Genomic DNA, 17,042 nt, shown 5'->3' on the forward strand with positions numbered 1-17,042 from the left:
GGCGCCATTTCCGTTCCAATTTTCTGGAAGCTTGCTTCAGAGCTCGGATATTTTCTGTATACCAGGGAGCTAGTTTCTTATTAGAAATGTTTTTAGTTTTTAGGGGTGCAACTGCATCTAGGGTATTGCGCAAGGTTAAATTGAGTTCCTCAGTTAGGTGGTTAACTGACTTTTTTTTTTCAAGGAATCTTTGTGTTGTCTGTGAATTTATAGCATGACTTTTGATGATCCTTCTTTGGGGTCTCAGCAGATTATTTGTTGCAATTGCAAACGTAATAAAATGGTGGTCCGATAGTCCAGGATTATGAGGAAAAACATTAAGATCCACAACATTTATTCCATGGGTGTCACATCCTGACCATAGTTTGCTTTGTATGTTTCTATGTTTTGTTTGGTCAGGGTGTGATCTGAGTGGGCATTCTATGTTGGATGTCTTGTTTGTCTGTTTCTGTGTTTGGGCCTGATATGGTTCTCAATCAGAGGCAGGTGTTAGTCATTGTCTCTGATTGGGAACCATATTTAGGTAGCCTGTTTGGTGTTGGGTTTTGTGGGTGATTGTTCCTGTCTTTGTTACACCAGATAGGGCTGTTTTCGGTTTTTCACGTTTCTTGTGTTTGTATAGTGTTCATTTAGCATCTTCATTAAAGATGTATCAAAATAACCACGCTGCATTTTGGTCCGCCTCTCCTTCAACAGAAGAAAGCCGTGACAATGGGACAAAACTAGGTTCAGAGTATGACTGTGACAGTGAGTAGGTCCAGAGACATGTTGGACGAAACCCACTGAGTCGATTATGGCTCCGAAAGCCTTTTGGAGTGGGTCTGTGGACTTTTCCATGTGAATATTAAAGTCACCAAAAATTAGAATATTATCTGCTATGACTACAAGGTCCAAGAGGAATTCAGGGAACTCAATGAGGAATGCTGTATATGGCCCAGGAGGCCTGTAAACAGTAGCTATAAAAAGTGATTGAGTAGGCTGCATAGATTTCGTGAATAGAAGCTCAAAAGACAAACGTAATTTTTGTTTTTGTAAATTGAAATGTGCTATTGTAAATGTCAGCAACACCTCCGTCTTTGGGGGATGCACGGGGGATATGGTCACTAGTGTAGCCAGGAGGTGAGGCCTCATTTAACACAGTAAATTCATCAGGCTTAAGCCATGTTTCAGTCAGGCCAATCACATCAAGATTATGATCAGTGATTAGTTCATTGACTATAATTGCCTTTGAAGTAAGGGATCTAACATTAAGTAGCCCTATTTTGAGATGTGAGGTATCACGTTCTCTTTCAATAATGACAGGAATGGAGAAGGTCTTTATCCTAGTGAGATTGCTAAGGCGAACACCTCCATGTTTAGTTTTGCCCAACCTAGGTCGAGGCACAGACGGTCTCAATGGGGATAGCTGAGCTGACTACACTGACTGTGCTAGTGGCAGACTCCACTATGCTGGCAGGCTGGCTAACAGCCTGCTGCCTGGCCTGCACCCTATTTCATTGTGGAGCTAGAGGAGTTAGAGCCCTGTCTATGTTGGTAGATAAGATGAGAGCACCCCTCCAGCTAGGATGGAGACCGTCACTCCTCAGAAGGTCAGGCTTGGTCCTGTTTGTGGGTGAGTCCCAGAAAGAGGGCCAATTATCTACAAATTCTATCTTTTGGGAGGGGCAGAAAACAGTTTTCAACCAGCGATTGAGTTGTGAGACTCTGCTGTAGAGCTCATCACTCCCCCTAACTGGGAGGGGGCCAGAGACAATTACTCGATGCCGACACATCTTTCTAGCTGATTTACACACTGAAGCTATGTTGCGCTTGGTGATCTCTGACTGTTTCATCCTAACATCGTTGGTGCCGACGTGGATAACAATATCTCTATACTCTCTACACTCACCAGTTTTAGCTTTAGCCTGCACCATCTTCAGATTAGCCTTAACGTCGGTAGCCCTGCCCCCTGGTAAACAGTGTATGATCGCTGGATGATTTGTTTTAAGTCTAATACTGCGGGTAATGGAGTCGCCAATGACTAGAGTTTTCAATTTGTCAGAGCTAATGGTGGGAAGCTTCGGCGTCTCAGACCCCATAACGGGAGGAGTAGAGACAAGAGAAGGCTCAGCCTCCGACTCCGACTCGTTGCTTAATGGGGTTGCTTAATGGTTGCTTAATGGGGTTGCTTAATGGGGAAAACCGGTTGAAAGTTTCTGTCGGCTGAATGAGCGACACCGGTTGAGCATTCCTACAGCATTTCCCTCCAGAAACTGTGAAAAAGTTGTCCGGCTGCTGGGACCGTGTGAGGGGATTTATACTAACGTTACTATCTGTACTTACTGGTGGCACAGACGCTGTTTCATTCTTTCCTACACTGAAATGACCCTTTCCTAACGATTGCGTCTGAAGCTGGGCTTGTAGCACAGCTATCCTCGCCGTAAGGTGATCGTTCTCCTGTATATTATGAATACAGCGACTGCAATTAGAAGGCATCATGTTAATGTTACTACTTAGCTTCGGCTGTTGGAGGTCCTGAGGTCCTGACGTAAGGTTGGCAACAAAACACACAGCAACACGTAAACAAGTCTGCAAGTTGTGACTTCGCACAATCATTGAAGATTGTTGTTGCTGGATATTGGCAGGAACTGGGAACACGATGACGCACACATCGATCCAGAGCATCACAAACATGCTCAATGGGTGACATGTCTGGTGAGTATGCACGCCATGGAAGATCTGGGACATTTTCAGCTTCCAGGAATTGTGTACAGATCCTTGCGACATGGAGCTGTAAAGTATCAAGCTGTAACAGGTGATGGCGGTGGGTGAATGGCACGACAATGGGTCTCAGGATTTTGTATCTCTGTGCATTGAAACTGCCATAGGTAAAATTTAATTGTATTCATTGTCCGTAGCTTATTCCTGCCAAACCATAACCTCACCGCCATCATGGGGCACTCTGCTCAACGTTGACATCAGCAAACCGCTCGCCCACTAACCGCTCTGCCATCTGCTCAGTACAGTTGAAACCTGGATTCATCCATGAAGAGCACACTTCTCCAGAGTGCCAGTGGCCATCAAAGGTGAGCATTTGCCCACTGAAGTCTGTTACGACGCCAAAACGCAGTCAGGCCAAGGCCTTGGTGAGGATGACGAGTATGCAGATGACCTTCCCTGAGACGGTTTCTGCAGAAATGATTTTGGTTGTGCAAACCCACAGCTTCATCAGCTGTCCGGGTGGCTCGTTTCAGACAATCCCCCAGGTGCCTGATGCAATGTTCCTGAGCTAACGTTTACTGTGCCTTGCAAAAGTATTCATCTCCCTTGGTGTTTTTCCTATTTTGTTGCATTACAACCTGTAATTTAAATAATGTTTATTTGGATTTCATGTAGTGGACATACTAATAGCCCAAATTAAGGTGGGCATTGGGGACTATGTCATTAGGGGCATCCAAACTGCTAGAGTCACCTACATAGTTTCCAAAGCCACTGGATGTAGGAAGCTGGACCCCGGTCTGGAGGTCATGTCTTTGGGCTTCTGAGTCCGATTAATTGGGACTTTGTTCTGCTGCTCAGAAACTGAATGACCAGAGGACTGGTAGTTTGTTGACTTGGGAAATAAGATTGATTGGCTAGGGGGTTTGATCTTTTGGTCGCTTACATAGCTACCAGTTTTGTAAGGACCACCTTGTCCAGTGCAAGAGTGGGAAGGTTTCTGTACATTAGGGGCATAGCCAGTATGGGATGCTTTGCTTGACCACTGAACATTGGGGACTTGATCACCCTGAGCATTATAACTGATAGAGACAGCTGCATAGCTTCCAAAGCTAGAGTCGGCATTATGAAAACTACATGGTTTGTAGGCTACATTTTTGGTTCCTTGTTCAATGGGGATTTGCTGGCGCTGCTCAGAGACGGATGGAGACATCTTCCTGGGACCTGGCTGGTAGCTTGTGGGCTTGGGAAATTGGATAGCTGGATTAACTTTTGAGGTACTTACATAGTCACTACTGCTAGGAGAGCCTTGAACAGAGAAATATCTAGACAGGGAAGTTTTCTGCACAATAGGGACATGACCAGTTTGTGCAGATTTGTAGAATTCAGATGGAGAAGTCTTCCCATGACCCAGGGGATAAGGGAATGGGATGAATAGGCGAGGGGAGGGGGGCTGAGTCTTGGGGCACTCTGGTAGCCACCACTCTTGGAAGACAAGACTTGTCCATCCTGGCCAGAGGAAGAACTGGAAGGGGAAGGCCTTTGTACAGTATGGGCATAGCCAGTTTTTTACACTTTGAACGGCTTCTTGACATTAGGGACTTGTTCAGTCTGGGCCGCAAAATTAGCACCACTATCGTTTCCAAAGGTTGAGCCAGCATTAGCAAGGCTTCCATAGGTATTTGAAACAGATTCCCCTGCAGGGACTTAGTTAGAATGATACCAGGGTATAGGATCAGGGCATTTACGGCCATAATAACCACTGTGAGAATCTGGATCTTGGGTATAGATGAGAGGATCAGGGACAGATGTCCTTGCACTGGGGCTTTGGAGAGGCTAATGGGGCTGTAGGATTATGGTTGTGACCCATTAATTCTGGTTGGATCCAGTATGGACTGGCTCTCTCAAACCCCAGGTTGAACTGTAGCCATTTTGGCCATGCCTTTGATCAATAGGGACGGTTTTGGATATTTGGCTTGTCAGCTGAATGCCAGGGACTTGTTCATTGTTGTCAAAGATTGTTTGGAAAGGTCTATATGGCTTAAGGAAGCTGTTCCTCAGACTTCACAAATTGTTTTAAATCATGAATGGTTGCAAAACTGACATCCTTGACAATGCTGCTCAGTGCTGGCCTCTCATGCAAAGGGTTGTAGGGAGGTTGGACATCCTTACCAGTGCTAGCATATTCAGGCTCTTGAACAAAGGTGTCGGACGGAGCTGAGAAACTCATTGGGCTCGTGCCCTGTGGAGTTTCCGGTCTGGGCAGATCCAGAATGGCTAGAAACATTATTGTGATAAACGCTGGAGTGACTGGGGTAGTTAGCCTGCTCCACGGTTTCACTTGGCTCATATTCGTTTGGGACAGTTCCACCCTTGGTGAGGCTTAATCCGCTTGGCATAGGTTTTGGTTTAGTTGGAGTGGACACAAGTTGGGTGTACTGCCCAGGCTCCTGGGATTGGGGGACTGGTTCTCTCTGTACAGAGACAAAGCTGGGGGCTGGTTTCTCTCCACTGAACTGGTAGCTCATGCCAGCAGAGCTAGAGTCCGAACCAGACCTTGGGAAGCCTCCAGAGTTCAGGAGGCCTGAGGCATCTCCATACGGGGCAGGCACATCTCCATAAATGTTGGACTCAATGTTACTGAAAGGATATTCACGCAGAACAGGGTTTCCTGAGGACAAACAAGGTGTAAAGTTTAGCCCAGTGGTGTCAAACTCATTCCATGGATGACTGAGTGTCTGCAGGTTTTTGGTTTTTCCTTTCAATTAAGACCTAAACAACCAAGTGAGGGGAGTGCCTTACTGGTTAGCGACCTTAATTATTCCATCAAGTACAAGGGGGAAGAGAACCCGCAGACAATCATCACTCCGTGGAATGATTTTCACACATGGTTTAATATTATTAAGGTTGCTGTACTATTCTGGTCAATGCAAATGGGACAGCGTCTGCAGAATTCACACCTTTTGGGGCAGGTAAACGGTTAGCACTGTCAAACAATAGAAAACAAATCCAGAAGGCCCTGTAAAACATTGGAATTAGAAATAGGCCACCATAAACCACTTTACCAACTTACAAACAAACAGAAAACAATTAATTCAGCAATTGAACTTACCTGAAAGTGAGCTCAGGAGCCATAGCAGTCTTCTGATACGCCACCACACTAGAAACTCCCAGCAGCTATGGAGTGAGATACCAGCCCAGTAGAACGTCCCTGTGAGAGCCTTTCTGCCTTAACTGGGAGAGTGCTGGGGTCATGTATTCATTAGTGTACACCGGAGCAAAATGTTTAATTTCGTAGAGGAAACGTTTTGCAACAAAAACTAAAGTTCCTATTGCATAAATTCAGGTAGGCCCCTCCCCGTTTTGTTCAGTTCGATTCCATTTGTTATATACCTCTGGGGTGCATTCAGTTCAATTCAGTGGTTACTACGTTGTGTGACGGTTTGAACTGAATGACACGTTTCCCGCACCACTCTTCAGCAACCTTTGAGGTACATTTGCTATCGTTTTGTCTGTGTAGCCTGATCGATAACTGTGACCATTTGAAATCACAAAACTCATGCAGCACACACCACACAATCTCCCTCTGGGCCATCATGATCACACTGTTCTTCAACTGGTTGTTCAGTACAGAACTTTTCTTTTGAATTCAACGTTGCACAACGTTTTGTCATACTGCTCTCTGGCTGGCTGATTACACAGCTGATAATGTGACCCAGGCCCACAGAAATGTGTAGCCATTAGATAAGTGGGTCCCATGTTGAATAGAACACCACTCTTCCAATTGATTAGTCCATTCCAAAGTAAATCATCAGCTTAGACATCAATATGGCTGCAGGTACACAGGCAGCCCAATTCTGATGGTTTTTCCACTAATTGGTCTTTTGACCAATCACATTCAGAGCTGATGTGATTGGTCAAAAGATTGGTTGCAAAACTTTTCTTAAACGGAAGTAAATGGAACAGAAAGCGGAGGGACCTACATGATCTTGTCCAAAATAAACTCTGGTTTTGCTCTGTTTCCGTCCCGGTAAACCGTTTCCGAAATGAATACACCCTTGGATTTCCTTTCACTGCCTAATGTTTCAGGTAGCACAGGCCCTGGGAGGCTGATATTATTGTCCAGTGTCACTGACTGCTAGTGATGGGAAACTGAGGCTTTCTAAAGGCTTCGGCACTTTCACCAAAATGTGCTGAAAACCAGTTAAATACTCTGAGCTTCATTATCTGTTCACAATGCACAGTAGTGACATATGCTGATCAGCAATATAGCAGCATCTGATTATCAGAAGTGAAAAATATTTGCCACTGTTTTTGTCAAAACTCCATAGCCAAAAATCAATCAGTAGGGATCTCAGGTTCGCATTTTACATAATTCTTCCCTTTTTTGCCTTCAAGTTTACAATATAAAAAAACTATATATTGCATTATTTTGGATGTTTAAGACAGAAGCTTATCAAATCAAAACAAATTTTATTAGTCACATGTGCCAAATACAACAGGTTTCACCTTACAGTGAAATGCTTACTTACGAGCCCCTAACCAACAATGCAGTTTAAAAGAATTACAGATAAGAATACAAAATAAAAGTAACAAGTAATTAAAGAGCAGCAGTAAAACAACAATAGCGAGACTATATACAGGGGGGTACCGGCACAGAGTCAATGTGTGGGGGCACCGGTTAGTTGAGGTAATAAAGTACATGTAGGTAGAGTTATTAAAGTGACTATGCATAGATGATAACAACAGAGAGTAGCAGCTGTGTAAAAGAGAGGGGGGGGGGTTAATGCAAATAGTCTGGGTACCATTTGATTAGGTGTTCAGGAGTCTTATGGCTTGGGGTTAGAAGCCATTTAGAAGCCTCATGGTCCTAGACTTGGCTCTCTGTTACCGCTTGCCATGCGGTAGCAGAGAGAACAGTCTATGACTAGGGTGGCTGGAGTCTTTGATCATTTTTAGGGCCTTCCCCTGATATATTATTGATGAGCTTTGAGGGCACTATGTTGTTGAACGCTAAGATGTAGTCAAGGAATAGCATTCTCACATAGGTGTTAATTTTGTCCATGTGGGAAAGGGCAGTGTGGAGTGCAATAGAGATGGCATCATCTGTGGATCTGTTAGGGCGATATACAAATTGAGTGGTTCTAGAGTTTCTGGGTTAATGGTGTTGATGTGAGCTATGACCAGCCTTTCAAAGCACTGTAGTCAAAGGTCTGTAGTCATTTAGGCAGGTTACCTTAGTGTTGTTGAGCACAGGCACTATGGTCTGCTTAAAACATGTTGGTATTACAGACTCGGACAGGGAGAGGTTGAAAACGTTAGTGAAGACACTTGCCAGTTAGTCAGCGCATGCTCGCAGTACACGTCCTGGTAATCCGTCTGGCCCTGTGGCCTTGTGAATGTTGAATGAATGACCTGTTTAAAGGTCTTACTCACATTGGCTGCAGAGAGTGTGATCACACAGTCTCCCAGAACAGCTGGTGCTCTCATGCATGTTTCAGTGCTATTTTCCTCAAAGCAAGCATAGAAGTAGTTTTGCTCGTCTGGTAGGCTCGTGTCACTGGGCAGCTCTCGGCTGTGCTTCCCTTTGTAGTCTGTAATGGTTTGCAAACCCTGCCACATCCGACGAGCGTCAGAGCCGGTGTAGGACGATTTGATCTTAGTCCTGTATTGACGCTTTGCCTGTTTGATGGTTCGTACGAGGGCATAGCGGGATTTCTTATAACCTTCCGGGTTAGAGTCCCGCTCCTTGAAAGCAGCAACTCTGGCCTTAAGCTCTGTGCGGATGTTGCCTGTAATCCATGGCTTCTGGGTGTGGTATGTACGTACAGTCACTGTGGGGACGACGTCATCGATGCACTTATTGATGAAGCCAATGAGTGATGTGGTGTACTCCTCAATGCCATCGGAGGAGTCCCGGAAACATATTACAGTCTGTGCTAACAAAACAGTCATGTAGCTTAGTATCTGCTTCATCTGACCACGTTTTCATTGATCTAGTCACGGGTGCTTCTTGCTTTAATTTTTGCTTTTAAGCAGGAGTCAGGAGGATAGAATTATGGTCAGATTTGCCAAATGGAGGGTGAAGAGAGCATTGTATGCATCCCTGTATGTGGAGTAAAGGTAGTCCAGAGCTTTTTCATTCTGGTTGCACATTTAACTTGCTGATAGAAATTTTGTAAAACTGATTATAGTTTCCCTGCATTAATGTCCCCGGCTACTAGGAGTGTCACCTCTGGGTGAGCGTTTTCTTGTTTGCTTATGGCGGAATACAGCTCATTCAATGTTGTCTTAGTGCCAGCCTCTGACTATGGTGGTATGTATGTAAACAGCTACAAAAAATATAGATAAACTCTCTAGGTAAATGGTGTGGTCTACAGCTTATCATGGGATACTCTACTTCAGGCGAGAAATAGCTCAAGACTTCCTTAGATATCGTGCACCAGATGTTATTTACAAAAATACATAGTCCGCCGACCCTTGTCTTACCAGACGTCGCTGTTCTATCCTTCCGGTGCAGCGTATAACCATTTGTATGTTGATAGTATCGTCGTTCAGCCACGACTCCGTGAAGCATAAGATATAACAATTTTGAATGTCCCGTTGGTAGTTTAATCTTCTGCGTGGGTCATCTATTTTATTCTCCAGAGATTGCACATTTGCTCGCAGAATGGAAGGAAGTGGGGGTTTATTAGATTGTCTACGAATTCTCAGAAGGCAGCCCGCCCTCCGGCCTTTTTTTCTCCACCTCCACTTCACGCAAATCACGGGGATCTGGGCCTGTTCCCGAGAAAGCAGTATATCGTTTGCGTCAGGCTCGTCAGACTCGTTAAAGGAAAAGAAGGATTTTGCCAGTCCGTGGTGAGTAATCGCAGTCCTGATGTCCAGAATTTATTTTTGGTCATAAGAGACTGTAGCAGCAACATTATGTACAAAATAAGTTTAAAAAATAAGTTTAAAATGTTTCATTAAAACCGTTATTTTGATGAACTTATTCATAGTATTTCATCCTTCAACAAGATATAGTCCCAACACAAATCTCGGGTTGCTACCCAAGCCGGCTGGTCGTTTGTTCTATCGGTTCAGTTGCCAGAGACGTGACACAGATGTTCTGTATCTATGGAAGCAACCCAGACATACGTTCTAAATGTTCCATTGCCATACTGGGTGGCAACCTTCTTATCCCTTGCTTGCTAGCTAGTCAACTATGGCTAACTTACAGTCACATCAAACAGTGCAGCCAGAAAAACAACAAAGTAGCTGCATTAGCTTTTGTTCAAGCTGTTTTCTAGTGACATTTATTTGGATACATCCATAACAATGAGCTAATGAGGTGACTGACGTAGAAAATGTGCTCTCTTGTCAAGACACTGTTGTTCAGAGGAGCTAGCCAACAATACAGCTAACACAATCACTTCAAAGTGAAGCTGAAAAGACTGCAAACTAGCTGCACTTTGTTTCGTTTGACCTCTTTTCAATGTACATTTCTTTATATATATATATATATATATATATATATCCACATAAATTATGCCAGCTGATTCCTGATTTCGACTGGCTGAGAAACACTGCCTGCCTGTCTGTCTCGTTATGACTCCCGACACATTCATTACTATAAGACAGCTAGAGATCAAATTTGAATTTTGAAACAATGCTGCAAATGTTGGAGAGACAGACAGCAAGGTTTATACAAATCTCTGCTAATAAATGTTAGTCTAAAATAAATGTGAGATCATTTCTAGCTGATTTTTATAGTAGAGATCAAGTTTATAAATTGCCTGGCTGGGCTGATGAGACAGTCGATTGCACAGTCAGATGGAACAGAGTAAATAGGCATTTCAACATCATAGATTTAGGTGGTGTAAACTTGTGAAATAGACAACGGCTGGAATGAGCTTTTAACCAATCAGCATTCAGGATTAGAGCAACCCGTTCTATAAAATTCCCTACTCTACTTGCTGCTATCTGTCAGGTGAAACGTTTTGTCCAACATTCTAACTATATGTGTAATGATGGTGTCCAGTAAAGGTCAGTGTTTGAAAGCAGCTTGGAATTGAAGAGAGCGCCGGGACCACCGAAATCAGTGGGGTCTCGCATTTTGCAACACACGGTTCAAAAAGCACATGATCAAATGAGGCTTCGGACGTCATTGATGATGTATCTCTGATAAAGTGATACATGCATCGGCTCACTGCTTCGAAGTTAACTGCTTAGTGATTTCGACGCATTTCTCGGAGCTCCTTTATCAAACGTAACATCACCACCGACTGCCTTTGTGCTATCTGAATAGCTGATTATCTGGGGCGAATAGCTCATTGAGGAGAGTTACACCTTTAAAGTGATGCTTTAAAAAAACTTTTTTTAAATGCTGTATAGAATATTCAGAGACTTCTATTCAACAAGATAACTGAGGCACATAATGGTCTAATGAATGAAAATGCCCCTGGTTCATGTTTTACCCCGCTGATTGAATGAAAGTGTACAGGGGCAGTTTTACCTGCCTGCCTGCCAGCTCTAAAAAAATTATCTGGAATAAACGGAAGGATGCCACGGTGCTGACGCTGAATTTGAAGACTCGCACGCCGCAAGAGGAGGCAGAACTGTAGGCAACTACTAGTGATGGGCAACGGGCTTTCCGAAGCCTTTGGGGCTTTCACCAAATTGTACCGAAAAACGGTTAATTACTCTGAGCTTTTAACACTTTAGTGACATCTGCTGGTCAGTAATGAAAAGCATTGTTTGATATTCATATACAGTAGAAGTTTTTTAAACAATATTAATTAAATCTCTGAGGCGCAGTGGTTAGCCTCCTATTAGTTACCGTTATAGGTTCGCAACTTCCATTTTTTGTTGTGAATCCCGTTTTTTTGCGGTCAAAAACGGAATGTATTGCATTATTTAGGATAGACGCTTATACTTTACTAAATAAAATTAATTGTTTGAACAACAATTTGTAGAAAGTATGGTGTCGCAAAACGATTTTTAACTCTACCTGCTAAACTACCGTTCAGGTGACACCACATTAAATAATCCTAACTACATTGTAAATATGGTGTCAAGTAAAGGTCGGTGTTTCAAGAGCCACTTGGAATCGAAGAAAGCACCGGAACCACAGCAAAATCAGTGGGATTTCGTATTTTGCAAAATACTGATTCAAAAACCACGTGATCAAACAAAGCTTCAGACGTAATTTATAGGTGATGCTGTTACTTTGATTGCATGGAGTGGAAACAAACGTTTTTGGTGAAAACAGACCGATTTGCTAGTGCTAATCAATCAACCATCGCTAACGTTAGCTATCATAGCTAAGTTACATAGGAAGTTAATTAGCCACACATTCACCCAGCGACCAACAATGATGCCCATGGGCGTATTCAACTAACGTTAATGTCTTTATTACGTTATATTTGTCAGAAAGCTCATGTGAAGTCTGAGTAAAGTGTCAATAATTTGTTGCGCTGCATGTGTAATTTATGTAGACAGTAGTACCTTTCATTTACTGCATATTTGTATACTGTATAGCTGTACTTGCTTATGATTAATAGCATTATTAGGGTTTGTTTGATTAAAGTTCAAGAAGTTTTATTAGTCAGCTTTCATTCAGTGATGTCATCATGAGCAAGAGGAAGGGTGGCAGTGACATTCGTTTTGTTGAAAGTTTTTTTGGGACCTCAGAAAAGAAAAGTATGTTGAGAAAATGAGTACAAACAGATGATAAAAGTATACAGTAGTACAAGAGGAGTCAATGTTTCTTGATATAATAATCATTGCCATTCAGATCAGAAATGGTTAGTAATCCATTCCTGAACATCAGGGCAAGAAACACCACTTGTGCTTCTACACCTGCATTGCTTGCTGTTTGGGGTTTTAGGCTGGGTTTCTGTACAGCACTTTGAGATATCATCTGATGTACGAAGGGCTATATAAATAAATTTGATTTGATTTACTGATATTTATTTCATGGTCACTGGTGCATTCATAGTAAAGAGAAAGCATGAGGATGCTAACAGGGCAGGGAGAGCAGGTGACATGGAGGTGAGTGAGAAAAGGAGCAAATATTGATGACTGATCTGATATCTCTATGTTGGTGTTGTTCCTACGACATAATTAATGTTGGCACAACTGAGCTTAGTGGCTGGCACCTGTGTCTTAACCTGAGGTTAGGGTTAGGTCAAAGGGTGGGGCGCAAGGGAATATTCTGTCTTTGGACTGGGGTAACCAACTAACTACAGGTCAGTTGCAATGATGGTCCAGGAGAAACATTATGTCTTAGGAACAACACCAAGACGGAGATATCAGATCGTGCAAATATTGATGGTTAAGAGTCTTCTATCCGCAAGCCTACAAAGCGTTACACCAGTCAGGCTGTGGTCCATATCCATCCGGATGCCCAGTCTGTACAGAGCCCAATTCTACAACGCCTTGGACACAGTGAAAACTCAATTTAGAGGTTTGATCAAGCTGGATTCCACAAGCTGCAGCAGCTTGAAAATGTGCTGCTACGCGGAGACATGGACAAGGTGGTAGATGAGTATCCTGAATTTAATTCAAGACTACTGCAGGTGCAGCTGGCCATGTTTGGGGCTAATTACACATATCAAATGAGCTCGGCTGTTGCTAGCATTATTCAGGAAATGGAGCCAGAGGTCTCTTCAGTCAAGTGGAAGCTTTATTAAGGCTTCTGCTGGTCGTCCCTTCCTCCTCTGTAGAGGCTGAGAGGAGTTTTAGTGCCCTGAGGAGACATAAGACATGCCTTAGATCATCGATGAGTCAAACAAGGCTAAATAATGTGGCCATGTGTCACATGCACCTGGAGAAACTGGACAGACTGGACCTTTATTATACTTTAGTAATCCACAATTACCTGGTGATGTAATGTCATTATTAGATTTTTATCTTCCATTTTCCTACAGATACCTTGTAACTGGTGATTATTTCAAAACAATGACCTACAGTTACTGTGTAGGGCACTGCAAGGTTGGGTGACCAGGGCCACCTGGGACTGTCTCCTGTAGGAATTCAGGCGTGTGAAGGCTACCTATGTCCTTCATAACTTCATGAGGATGAACACAAGGTCCAGAAGAAGATCTGCAGCTCACCGCCGTGTGCCAGAGGAGAATTCTGGATGTTTCAAGGATGGTGTCCAACAACGCAGCAAGAGAGGCAATCTGTGTGCGGGAGATCTTCACCTCCTACTTCTTCAAAGAGGGTGCTGTTCCCTGGCAACACCATAGAATACACTATGCACAACCAAAGGCTCTTTTAAGACCCATCCACATTGCAATAAGAGTATTCTTCCATTTACTTAGCTATGTCAACTGCAGTTTCAATTCCCATTTTCTCTCCCTTTGATTTCTACTTCTCAGGTGAGGGTGCTGTGTAGGTAAGGGTGTAATATATGTACAAAAACAAAACAGGTTATTTTAAGTCACCCATATTGAAAAAAATGTAGAACAATTAGACACCCTATAACCCACACCTACACACTCATGTATCAATCTGATTGTTGTGCAGTAAGCAGGCTCAGGTTTATAACTGTGGCTCCTTCCACCTTCAAAGAATATGCAAGAGGGCCAACCATGGAGAACAGTAAGACACTTCATTCATCTGTCGGTCACTTGGTCAGGTCAACAGGAAGTATTATTAAAGAGATGCTTTACATTGAAATAGAGATGCAGTAGTCCCAGAGTTAATGATCCAAGGTCAGTTATGCATTTAACCTCCTGATGATTGATAACTGACAGTGTTAGAATAAAAAAATAAAAAACAAGGCTTAAACATCTCTCCATCTGTCTCTCGTCTGCAGGTATGTTTTTATATGTGAGAGAGGATGCCAACCCCCAGTCCTGTCATCGCCACCTCACCCGCTCTTAAAGATAACCTTTGGGTCGACTGGGAGCCCAAGGTTCATAGCTAGGTTCTGAACTAATATGTATACCAAACGTTTTAGGGTCCATACACAGATCAGCTACATAGCTAGCTACACATCCATAGGCATACAGGTTTTTTTTATTCTCCATTGTACAATAAGCAAGAAATTAGTTAACTAGCTACTTTATTTCACCTATCTGTATTGCATGGCAAATATCAGCAAGGCAAGCTTACACAATTGTACATTAAATGTGCAGTAAATGCTTTAGCTAGCTAGATTCTTTACATCCACTGTTTCACAAGACGACAGCCTGGTTTGTTGGTTGTTTCAGGAGTCCATACAGCCAGAATGACAATTCATACTCATGTCACAACACCCATTACGCTAGCCAGCTAGCTGGCGAATGTTAGCCAGTCAAATCGCGATTTTCGTAAATAAACTTTATGACAAAAAAATCCATAATCGTTTGTCTCTACATTAACTGACATATTCCTGTCAACTGTACTTTTTTTTGCATGATTCGTTATGGCGTTATAATCACTTACATTTGCTTCCATCCTAGTATTTTTGTCAGCCGTCTTTGCTAAAGAAAGTCTCCAGCCTTGGGTCGCACAGTGTCAAATTCGTCATGGGAGCCACTCGATATGATTGGTCACCGCTGCTGACTTTCCATACATTTGGGGAAAAGTTATTTTTCACCGCCTCCCACTCCACCTTTGCACCGCCCAAAGGACCCACGACCTCTCCGGTTCTCACCGCTTTCCCCCCCATTGAAATGAATGGGAAGTGGTGTTTCACCGCGCAGCATCTTGTGCTAATTGTACATGGGCCGTCATCACACACTATATGCATTCTATTTCCAGCGTTCGCGCACTTTATTTTATTTTATTTTGAATTGGGTTTATGTGGATGGAATGGCTCTCGTTCTCTGGATGATAGTGTCACTGGACCCATTTCTGAAAGCAGTTACCCCATAATAACAAGTACCCCTGTATGTTTTATGTCTGCTAGCAAAGGACATTTTTAGTGACCCTTGTTTTTGATTTGTAGGGCCAGGGGTGTTGTAACCGCAGGGAAACTAATCAGCAGTGGTTCATGTTTAGTGTGGGGGTATGCTAGGAAATGGGTCATATAAAATAAATGCGTACCTATAATAGTATTATACAGGACTGTTTTGTCTGGGACCATTCTGTAGGAATCTAGCAGTTACAGAGTAGCTATGGCACCAAGGCGTATTTCTTGGCAGAGATTACTATGCTTTTTTTAAAAAATCAAACATCTTGCCAAATAAATATTCCTGGGCCATGACTATGTTTGGGAAAGGAGCAGGGCTCCTAAATGCTTTGACAGTTTGTTCAATATTTTTTTTAAAGGCAAAATCTTAATATAATTGTGGGAAATAGCAAGAGGAATGTGGGCAGAGATTGTTCTGCTGTGTGCTCTCAAAATGAAATGGATTCAGATTGACTCACAATGGGAGTGCAAATGGCATAAACAGTATGGGTGAAAAGTTTGAGTAGACCTGCAGTAAATCAAGGCCTACAGACTAATGCCCCATTTTATATAGAGCCATTTTTAGTTAACTAGGCAAGTCGGTTAAGAACAAATTCTTATTTACAATGACGGCCTACCAAGGAACAGTGGGTTAACTGCCTTGTTCAGGGGCAGAACGACAGATTTTTACCTTGTCAATTCGATCCAGCAACCTTTCGGGTTACTGGCCCAAAGCTCTAACCACTAGGCTACCTGCCGCCCCAAAAATATGTATTGAATGCTGGTCACCTCATATTCTGTTTTATATACTGTTGTTTACTCACTGTGTATGTATATATTGTATTCTAGATATAGCTCATCCTAATATACCTTTTTTCTTTCCCAAATTATATACGGTCTATACACACCACATTTATATTCTGGATTCTCACATATGCTAAATCCAATATATCTACTTGGATTGTTATTTCTTGTTTTTTGGGACAAAGCAGGATCGACAATATTGAACAAAGTTCAAGTTTACCATCTAATACAGAATTAATTTGAATGCTCTATAAAAAGGCAATGTGTTCAATGTGTCAGTCATTCCATCCTGGGGTAGTTTGTTAATTCAACCTGGTGACGTGGTATTTCTGCGGTCCTCTCAGATGTGCCGGTTCCATCTCCTCCTGCAGCTCCATAGATGTGACCCACAATTCTGGATCTGTCTGGCCGTATTCTGTCTGACTGTGCTCTGTCTGGCTGCAGGCTCTGTTGTAGGAGTGAACATAGTCCTCCACACTCTTTCCTCTGAGCTCAGGAGGGGAGTGGCACAGCAGGCCAGAGTGGGTCACCCCTGGGTGCAGACGTAGCCAGTACACCAGGTAGTGAATGCTGGAATATTAATTGATCTATTTATTTCATGGTTTATTTATGAGGGACAGGCCCATTTGAAACATTGACACATTGAATGATTCACGGTCAAATGCATTGTAGTAGT

The 17,042-nt window shown here is 42.9% G+C and overlaps 1 protein-coding gene across 3 annotated transcripts in view; it reads right to left on the reverse strand.

The window, feature by feature from the left end:
• Positions 1 to 12,253: 12,253 nt before the first annotated feature.
• Positions 12,254 to 17,042, reverse strand: part of LOC110522092 (leucine-rich repeat-containing protein 17) — a 32,513-nt gene continuing 27,724 nt past the window's right edge. For 2 of the 3 annotated variants that reach the window (XM_021600198.3, XM_090230204.1), the window contains 2 exons: positions 16,679 to 16,936; positions 12,254 to 13,429 (listed from right to left, as the gene is read on the reverse strand). In XM_021600198.3, the coding sequence (XP_021455873.3) occupies positions 13,354 to 13,429; positions 16,679 to 16,936 (334 nt within the window). In that variant the 3' untranslated portion in view covers positions 12,254 to 13,353. Of the gene's footprint in view, positions 13,430 to 14,688; positions 16,937 to 17,042 lie in introns of those variants that run through there. The other variant, XM_090230201.1, reaches the window with a different exon arrangement.

This window comes from Oncorhynchus mykiss, chromosome 1, assembly GCF_057628025.1.
Source record: "Oncorhynchus mykiss isolate SJ-2025 chromosome 1, ASM5762802v1, whole genome shotgun sequence".
NCBI classification, from domain to species: domain Eukaryota; kingdom Metazoa; phylum Chordata; class Actinopteri; order Salmoniformes; family Salmonidae; genus Oncorhynchus; species Oncorhynchus mykiss.